Raw genomic sequence first — 10,619 nt, forward strand, 5'->3', positions numbered from 1 at the left:
AATACTTCATAAATTGGATGGACCGTTAGTATCCATTTAAAAAAGGTCTTTCAGAATTATAAAATTGGTGACCTATCCATCAAAGAGTTGCGTACTTCATAAACAATGCAGCTTTATTTCATGTAGCATGAAAGAAAAACTTCAAGGAAATCTACCATCAACATCAAGCATGACAAACCTAGGGTACTTATTCATAGATCCAGACACTGTGACTGTGGTAATTTTCTCATATTTGTTATCCATGGCCTCCTTCCTTCTGAAATCTACTTTAAAATTATGCTAATGTGCCCCAAGGGCTCCCTGGGGTGTGTTAACCAAGCCTCTCCATGCTGCAGCTTCATAGGCTCTTATAGTGAGATCCCCTCCCACTGCGAGTTGAAAAATCCTGTGCTGCAGTGAGATTACATCAGGCAAGAAATTATAAGCCTGTGAAGCTGCAGCAAGGAGGGACTCTGTTAACCCCCCAAGGGGCATTTCAGGATTATTAGCATAATGTTAAAAGTTGATTTTAGAAGGAAGGAGGCCATGCATAACAATTATAAGCAGATTACCACAGTCGCGGTGCCTAGATCTCTGAGTAAGTGTCCCTGGTTTATCATGCTTAATTTTGATCATAGATTTCCTTTAAAGATCGGGTCCATTGGAAGTTCATGCAAGCAACGCTAGAGAAATTTGGACTAAAGGTAATATATTAGACAGTATAATGCTACTCTATTCCAAACCTACCGAGCAAGTCTATACATCAGGCTTCCTATCAGATAAGATAGAAATTACTAATGAAACTAGACAGGGATGCCTCTTGTCCCTGCTGATATTTATAATGACCATTGAACCCCTAGCAGAATTAATAAGGAAAGCCCCACAGATATCAGGTATTAAAATAGGAAACACAGACCACAAAATAGCCCTTTTTGCGGACGATACTATTCTAATCCTTTCTAACCCCACCAAATCTCTACCTGTTGCAATGCAAATCATCGAAAAATAGAGCCAAGTTTCATACTATAAATTAAATACATCCAAATGTCAAGTGCTAAACATGGGCCTAAACCCCTCAACGGTTAAAGGTCTCAAATCAAAATTTTAATTTCAATGGGAAACAACAAATATCACTTACCTAGGTATAAAGTTGACCTACCCACACAGAAGAACGTTGAATATTAATTAAACATTTATTAAGCAAAATTAAAAAAAGACTTAGATAGTTCAAATTTATCAAGTCTATCTTGGTATGGGAGTATAGCTACAATCAAAATGTGTATAGTACCATCCATACTGTACTTATTTTGCAACTTACCTATTCCAATACCCTTGAAAACCCTACAAAATTTCTTAAACTTATATGGTCTTACATCTGGAATCACAAAAAAACACGCATTCAAGCCAATATTTTATGCCAACCAATAAAAAATGGCGGTCTATGGTGCCCATCCATCATACAATATTATAAGGCCAGCATAATGGACCAGCTAAAGCTCTTTTGGACCCCAGACACCAACAAACATTGGATCAACATAGAAAACAATCAAGTCCATTCAAAAGACATTAAAGCATATTTATATAGCTCGCTAATCTTCGCTTCCCAATCTAAACCCCCCCCCCCCTTAGCCACCATAGCCGCTATGGTAGATACTTGGACAACTCTCTTCAAAAACCAACGTCCCACAAGACGTTCCAATTAACAGCTGGAATACAAAACCTCGGCCCCATAACCTGGTCATCGATACACACAGGAAACTTGGGTGACCTAATTTCACAAAATGGTGAACTAAAAACGCTAGAATCCCTATCTCAAAATACACAAGTCATAGGGACAAGCTGGTTATAATAGCAGCAAATCAGTGCAGCCCTTAAGGAAACCTACCACTTGAAGTGGCAGGTATAAGAGGGAACTACCGAGCACCAGCTCAGGGTGAGCTGGAGCCGGAGCTTATTTTTGTTAGTGTTTTAAACCGCAGTATAGCAGTTTAAAACACTTTTTAAACTTTATGGCCGAAGCTGCTTCAGCGCAGGGAGGTACGCGCTCGGCGCACCATGCGCGCGACCGTGCACGCGGCTACATAGGAAGTGAATGAGAGCCGCGGGCCGCAGCTTCGGCCATAAAGTTTAAAAAGTGTTTTAAACCGCGATACTGCGGTTTAAAACACTAACAAAAATAAGCTCCGGCACCAGCTCACCCTGAGCTGGTGCTCGGTAGTTCCCTCTTATACCTGTCACTTCAAGTGGTAGGTTTCCTTTAACAAAGCTAAATTCAGTTTCAGCGCTGAAAACACAGATATCACTAAATTCTTACTATCCCCCGACACCAAACTAAAAGGGTTATCAACCTTCTATAAACTATTAATCGAGACACAGTCAGGGGCTATACATACATATCTGAACAAATGGTCTGATAGACTGGATAACACAATAAGCGAAAAACAATGGACATTGGCATTCAGAATCCCCCCCAAAGCATCAAGGTGCATTAACCATCTAGAAAACTCCATCAAAATAATATACAGCTGGTACTACACCCCTCACAGATTGTCTCATATTTACCCAAACAGCACTCAAACATGCTGCCGTTGTCACAGTGACAATGCTGATATGCTACATATATGGTGGAACTGTAGTCACAAAGAAATTTTGGGAAGCCATTGACGCTTTGCTTTCTAAAATAAGCCTTTTCCAATAAAGATATCAGTGCTTCAAGCCCTCTTCTTTATAGACATGGATAATTTCCCGTATACTCATCTAACTCATCTCTCATGTCTTAATCGCAGCCAGAATTAAAATAGCCAAATATTGGAAAGACCCAAACCCTCCGCCTCTTGCAGAAGTTATTAGTTCAATAAATGAAAACTGTTTATATGAAAAAAGTATCGCTCACTGCCTACACAAGATTCCTAACTTCCTAAACAACTGGGACATATGGTTAAAGGGAACCTGTCACCAGGAGACCTATTTTTAGCACTCCCCCAGTCCCCACAGAGCATAGTACATACACTGCCAAAGTGTTTTTGTATTAAAAATTGGTTTTACAGAAAAAAAGATATGTTATATTGTACCTTTCATTAGCATCTGCTGTGTGACTAGGCAGTTGCCTTTTGGGAGGGGATGGAAAGGAGCAGTTTCCCCCCCCCCCACCCTTGGGGAACAGCTTCTCCATGTGACCTTTTCAAATATATGAAAACACCCATCACTGGGTTTAGCGACGCCCCCTGCTCCTCTACAGCCAATCCCGAGTGTGGGGAGTTATTCATATATTTGAAAAGGACACATGTTTCCCAAGGGTGGGGGGGGGACTGCTCCTTACCAGACCCTCCCAAAAGGCAACTGCCTAGTCACACAGCAGATGCTAATGAAAGGTACTATATAACATATCTTTTTTTCTGTAAAACCTATTTTTTTTTTTATACAAAAACACTTTGACAGTGTATGTACTATGCTCTGTGGGGACTGGGGGAGTGCTAAAAATGGGTCTCCTGGTGACAGGTTCCCTTTAAGCTCAACATATAATATGTCACTATTATATAATTACGTCACTATTACGACGTCTGAACAATCATTCTTGTTGCCAAGTTACAGTTCTCTTGGTTATTCTTTGTTCTTATTTTTATGTTGTTACATTGATATTTCCTGTAACACTGCATAATGGTAAATCAGAAAACACTTTTTATAAGTCATGTATTATGACATCTATATGTACTATTCCTGGAAAATGAATAAAAATGTAATGTTCAAAAAAAAAAAATTTCCTTTAAAGAGGACCTGTCACCCCCGAAAAATACCCCCACCAAATTTGTTCTCCCTAATCCTGCCCCCAGCCCCTTTATATTTATTCAATTTTTATTAAAATGTGTGTGTGTAAACCTAGTTTTAATCGATTCTACCTCTTACCAAATAAGAGGTCGGATCGTCGTACAGGTCCCCAACAGTCGGCCGTATTCATGAGGGGGGCGGCCGACACACCCCCTTCACACCTCTATCAGTCAGGGACCTGTAAGAATCGCCGGCAGCAGCGCATGTATTGCGCATGTATGTATCGCTGCCGGCTCTATGCAATGCGGCATGACATTTTTTTTGCGGGATGAGATGCTTTTTCCAGTGTTACCATTTTGGGGTTGGTACCCCCATTGTTGGAAATTTAGGAACTATTTTTTGAGGGCCGGAGTAGAAAAGCATCAATTCTGTACTGGATTTTTTACTTTTTTGTTCGTGTTCCCCGTATAGCCTAATAATCATGTTATCTTTATTCTATGGGTTGATTTGATTACGGGTATATCAGACTTGAATATTTTTTCTTATGTTTTACTAAATTTGCCAAATAAAACCCTAATGTGGGGACAAATCTATAACCTTTGCATCGCCGTCTTCCAAGTGGCATAACATTTTTACTTTTTTGGCTACAGAGCTGTTTGATGGCTTGTTTTTTACGGTACATGTTGTACTTTGCAACAATATCATTCTAGAGAACATATGTATTTTTGATCACTTTTTATTGCATTTTTTTATGGCGTTCATTGTGCGGGTTCAATAATTATTTTATTCTACAGGTTGATACAGACGTGGTGATACTATATACGTAGGGTTTGTGTTATGATTTAGACTTTTTTGTGTTATAGGTCTCTTAATATTTTATGGGGCTTATGGGCATTTTTATTGATTTATTGCTTTATTTTTTATTGAATAAGAGTTTTTTTTTACTTTTTCACCGTTTTCACCATGGGACATGAACAAGCAATCATCTGTGCCATCTTTCAGCTCTGGGGTCCTGATCGGAGGGCTGCCATAGCAACGATTGGTGCCTCCCGTAGACAGTGCGCGCGGGGTGGGGGGCTGGGGTTATCGTGGGGGAAAGACCCCTGGAAGGCAGTTTAAATGCCCCAGTTGCACTGATCGTGAAATTTAACAGGTTAAAAGCAATCCAGAGCTGGGCCGGCATCAACTCAGCGGCGGAGCGGGAAGGAGTTAAGAAGTGTGTCACCCTTTAGATGATTCAAAGGGGTAAAATACAAAATGGAGGTGTAATTTAAAAACTGTAATTTTTTTATACAATATATTAATTTTGGCCAAAAATTAAACCATCACAAAGTATTAAATGACGAAAAACTCCACAAAGCTTGATACCCAATTTCTAGTACAAGGATGCCCCGACCGGCGATCGGGAACGAGCCGCCGGTGTTTTGCGTTAAATTAACGCCGATGCGATCGGGCCGGGGCCCGCCCCGGGGGGCGCAGCTTTGTCTGCGCTTGCAAGCGCAGACAAAGCGCTATGTGTGGCACCAGCCTTAGGGTGGTGGCACACGTGCCGTTCGGGCTGCGTTTACAAACACAGACCAAGTCGCACCTACCGGGGAGGACCGCAAAACACCGGCAGCTCATTCCCGATCGCAGGCGTTTCCACAGAACCGCCGATGTGATCGGGCCGTGGCTCGTCCCGGTGTGTGCGGCTTGGTCTGCGTTTGTAATTGCAGCCAAAATGGCATGTGTGCCACCACCCTAAGGGTGATGCCACACATGGGGTTTTAGGGAGTTTTTGGGGCGTTTTTAGTTAGTGCGGTTTCAGATCATAAAAAACGCATGCTTTTTTTGTCAGGTTTTCCGAATTTGCACACTTAAAAATGGACAAAAATGGCCCAAAAACGCCATGTGTGGCATCACCCTAAGGGTGCGGTCACCCATACCACTACCGCTGCATTTACAAATGCAAACTAATGCTTGGGGGCTGGGCTCAGCCTGATGGAATATGCATTTCCAGTCAAATGCATGCGATTGGTTACCCATCACATGCTTTTCACTTAGGCTGGTGCCACACACGCCGCTTTGCGTTTGAAAACGCAAACAAAGCCACACCCACCAGTGTTTTGCATTAATTTAATGCAAAACATCCGTGGATCGTTCCCGATCGCAGGCGTTTCCATAGAAACGCCGATGCAATCGGGCTGCGGCTCGCTTCGGTGGGTGCGGCTTTGTCTGCATTTTGAAACGCAGACAAAGCAGTGAGTGTGGCACCAGCCTTAAAGATACGCGTGACCGCACCCTTAAGACTTACAATCTGATCTATGCAAGAAAAGTCAAGTCTGAAATTTCTGTTAAAACTACTGATGAACTGCAAAGCTCTCTCATGTCTTCTACCACAAATTACCACAATAAATTATTCAGTCTTGGGAGTTTGACCTGACATTTTCCAAGCTGTGCCACACTCGGACCTGCTGAGACTGCAGACCAGATCAAATAATACAGACAATAAAACTGATAAAGCTACGGTCATAACTAAAACCGCATTCACATGTCGCACTTGAATAGCATTATAAAACGCTAAGGTTTTTTTTAAATTCCATTTAAAAACTGAATCAAGGATGGAGGGTGGTGGGGTTTGACGGCGTGCCACAGCCAGATCAAATAGATGTTTCTATGGAAACACACACAATCGGTAACCAGCACCCGGCGTCTTGCATTTAAAGAATAGTGCTATAGCACCGATGCTAGTTACCAATTGCATGCGTTTCCATAGAACCGCAGATGAAATCGGCTGTGGCACTCCCCTGTGCAACCACACCACTAGGGATAGAATAACTCCCAAACACAGGTTTTGCCAGGCCAACCACAGCCAGATAACTGAGCACAAAATCCAAAGGAAAATTTATAAATATAAGTACAGCCGGTCCCCTACTTAAGAATACTCGACTTACATACGACCCCTGGTTACAAACGGACCTCTGGATATTGGTAATTTATTGTACTTTAGTCCTAGGACCTAGGCTATAATGATCAGCTGTAACAGTTATCACAGGCGTCTGTAATGAAGCTTTAGTGTTAATATTGATTCTTATGACAATCCAACATTTTTAAAATCCAATTATAACAGAGTCCAAAAAAGTTCTGTCTGGGATTACAATGAAAAAATATACAGTTCCGACTTACATACAAATTCAACTTAAGAACAAACCTACAGACCCTATCTTGTATGTAACCCGGGGACTGCGTGTACTGGATTTTATATTTATGCCTTTCTTTGCCTGGATGCTGGATTTTGGGCTCAGTTACCTTGCTGCTCCCACACGGATCTCCCTGCATCAGCTACCACAGGACACCGCCGATTAGGGAGGTGAGCAGAACCAAATCTTTTTTTCTCTATAACATAGCCAAGGATAGTAGCATCAGTTTGCTGGGTTGTCCAATGTATCCTGGTCACGCGGGCCAAACCCAGGTGGAAACATCGGGTCCGCTGATTTGCTTTCAGTGTGAATGTGGTCTAAGGCCGCAGTCACACATTGGGGGACATTTACTATGGTGTTTCCGCCAGTTTTGTGGCGCTTTCACCGCATCTTCTGCTCTCCTACCTATTTATTAGCTGTCGGGGACAGAAAAAAATGACTTTTTCCACCTGCTCTGACTCTTCTCTGAAAAGGGGCGTGGATTTGGCGGAGTGGAAACTCAGACACAATTAATATGTGTCAGGGTGCGTTCACACGTTGCAGTTAAAACTGCATCCCAATCATCTTTGAGGTGGTTTTAGGTGCAGTTTTGTCAATTGAACAGGTGAAAGACTTGAACTGAACGAGTGAATGACATTTGTGCAGCAGGTTTCCCCTTCAAAATCAAATTCACTCGTTCAGTTCATGTCTTTCACCTGTTCAATTGACAAAACTGCACCTAATACCACCTCAAAGCTGATTGCGATGCAGTTTTAACTGCAACGTGTGAACGCACCCTCACAGCCATTTTTGGACGCTGTAAACTGGCGTAAAGTAGACCAAAAGAAATTTGGTCTAGCAGGGACACAAAACAATGCTATTGCACTGTTACCTGTTCTCTGACTGTTGGACACATTTCTGGTTCTCGGGACAGATTTTGGTGCCAGGGACAGAGAATGGTCTCGGCGCCAGAAATGTCTCTGCACAGCTACACAATATTAAATGTGTATCTTCTTACCGAGAGCAGGTCGGTAACAAAGCCAATGCAGACACCGACACTTTATGTAAATGTCCCCCAGTGCGTTTTGGTTGTGTTTTCATTGCGTGTTGAAGCGCATTACAACAGCTGAGGTGCTGTGCCTAATTACATTACTGTTAACATTTGCAGTGTAAATGCAATGTTAACACATATGTTAATGCATTTACACTTTGTTAAAGCATGTGTTAACATCATGTTTACATTGTATTTTGTAAACACAAATGTTAATAGTAATGTAATTGGGCAAATCACCTCATCACAGCTGCTGTAATGCATTTCAAAACACAATGAAAACACTACCAAAATGCATCGTGTGACCGTGCCCTAAAACTTCATCAAGGGCATGTGTACCATCACTCACACCCCAATACACATTAGAGCAGTTGTATAATACCTAATCCTTTGTTCTCTAGGAAGATACCAAAGATATCTCTGCCAGAGACCTTCTCTTCATCCTTTGAAGACACATGCATGCTCAGCCAAACCAATTAGCTAGGTGCTTTACCACAAAAGCTCACAGCACAAATTGAAGGATTCTGGAAATCTTCCTAAAAGTAGAACACAATGAAGAGATTTCTCTGGTGTCAGACAATATGTGCCATACAATTCACTGGTAAAGAGGAGGGTACTACCCTTGGGAAGATGTGGAGGCTGGTATTGGTTGTCTTGTCTTGTCTTGTGTGAATATGTACACATCATTACATAGGCACTTCGCCCAGCCCACTTGTACATGTATAATTTGTTGTGTTTATTATGGCATCCATAATGTGCATCATACTGTAATATTGATTATATTATAGTTTTTGTTATTTTCTCCCCCTGTAGCTTTATGGTTAATCAATCCTGCGTTTCCGCCAGCCACTCATCATATTGTATGGTTACTAGAGGTAGACGACCACAACAACGCCAGGCTGTAATGGTGACACTAAAAGAGCCCTTTCCACACGGACTACTCACAGGACAGCAGAGCGCACGTACCTGAGGCAGCCCGCCGCCACATATAGCGCCCAGCATGCTGGGAGAAGGGCCCGGTCCTCCGTGAGAGCGCTAGTCCCGACACTCCCACCACAGTGTTTGTAAACACGCCACACGTGCGCAGCCATTCCAGCGCCATTCACAGTAGTCGCTTACGTCAGCTAGTGCCGTACACAGTAGTCTGTCTGCGCTCGCTGCTACGTCCCATTACAACGCAAGCAGCGTACATTGCAGGCTGTTCAAATAATAGACCGCGCGTACTGCGACACGCTCCACCGACTACTGTATGTATCAGTGACACGTGCGTTTTATTCTAGCATATGATCACCACTGCTCCTATCTGTTTCACAACATCCCTCACGAAAAGTACCTGATAGCCAGCACTCCTAGTGTCCCAGAGCATGATTGTGTATTACACAATGATAAGCACCAGGTTTTTTACCATCTTAGTGCCACCCGCTAGCACTGTGTTTACAAATGTGGGGACGGGCCGCATGCGTTTCTCTGGAAACGCATGTGCGTTCGGGCCGAGGACTTCCCCCTGTGCGCTAGCGTCGCATTATGAACGGACGTCTAGCGGTACGTGTGACCGCGGCCTTAGGCCGGCGCCACACAGGGCGCTTTGTCTGCGCTTGCAAACGCAGACAAAGTCGCGCCCACCGGGGCGGGCCTCGGCCCGATCGCATCGGCGTTTCTATGGAAACGCCTGCGATCGGGAACGAGCCGCCGGTCGCATGCGGCCCGTCCCCACATTTGTAAACACAGTGCTAGCGGGTCGCACTAAGATGGTAAAAATTGGATGGCACTGGAGCAGTGGTAACAAAACTGGTGCTTATCATTGTGTAATACACAATCATGCTCTGGGACACTAGGAGTGCTGGCTATCAGGTACTTTTCGTGAGGGATGTTGTGAAACAGAAAGTTCCCTGTGGGGCCCCGGCCTTACGCAAAACACCGGCGGCTCGTTCCCGATCGCAGGCGTTTCCATTTCCCGGGGGCGCGACTTTGTCTGCATTTGCGTTTGCAAGCGCAGACAAAGCGCCCTGTGTGGCGCCGGCCTTAGGGTGAAGACACACATGGCGTTTTTTTGGGCCGTTTTTACTAAGTGCGTTTTCAGATCGTTAAAAACGCATGCGTTTTTGACAGGTTTGCGTTTGCAAACGCAGACAAAGCGCCACGTGTGGCGCCGGCCTTAGGCTGCATTCACACTACCGCAAGGCCGATATACATCCCCCATAGACGGCAATGGGCGAGCGGCGCCCTACGGGAGCGGTAGGGTGCCGCACATGTGCGGCACTGTACTGCTCCGTGCCCCGTGAAAAAATAGGACATGTCCTATTTTTTCAGGGCATACGGCGCCGTGCGCCATATATCCCTATGGAGAGGGGCAGGATGAGCAGCGCTCTCCCCCTCCTCCTCCACCGTGCTACGGTACGGCGGGCACCGGTCGTGTGAATCCAGCCTTAGGCCGTTTTTATTTAGTGCGTTTTCAGATCTTAAAAAACGCATGCGTTGAAAAACGCGTTTTTTGAAAACGCATGCGTTTTTGACCAGTTTGAATTAAGATAATTGGTCAAACCTGTCAAAAAGGCATGCGTTTTTTAACACATGCGTTTTTTACGATCTGAAAACGCACTAACCAAAAACGGCCTAAAAACGCCACGTGTGTCTTCACCCTTAGGCCGCGGTCACATGTACCGCTA

At 43.9% G+C, this 10,619-nt stretch overlaps 1 protein-coding gene across 1 annotated transcript in view; it reads right to left on the reverse strand.

The window, feature by feature from the left end:
- FAM13A (family with sequence similarity 13 member A) overlaps nucleotides 1-9,066 on the reverse strand; it is a 161,615-nt gene extending 152,549 nt beyond the window's left edge. Inside the window, exon 1 of the mRNA XM_072117632.1 lies at nucleotides 8,920-9,066. Coding sequence (XP_071973733.1) covers nucleotides 8,920-8,955 — 36 coding nt within the window. The 5' untranslated portion in view covers nucleotides 8,956-9,066. The remainder of the gene's footprint in view (nucleotides 1-8,919) is intronic.
- Between the last annotated feature and the right edge of the window lie 1,553 nt (nucleotides 9,067-10,619).

Source organism: Engystomops pustulosus, chromosome 1 (genome assembly GCF_040894005.1).
Source record: "Engystomops pustulosus chromosome 1, aEngPut4.maternal, whole genome shotgun sequence".
In the NCBI taxonomy this organism is placed as follows: domain Eukaryota; kingdom Metazoa; phylum Chordata; class Amphibia; order Anura; family Leptodactylidae; genus Engystomops; species Engystomops pustulosus.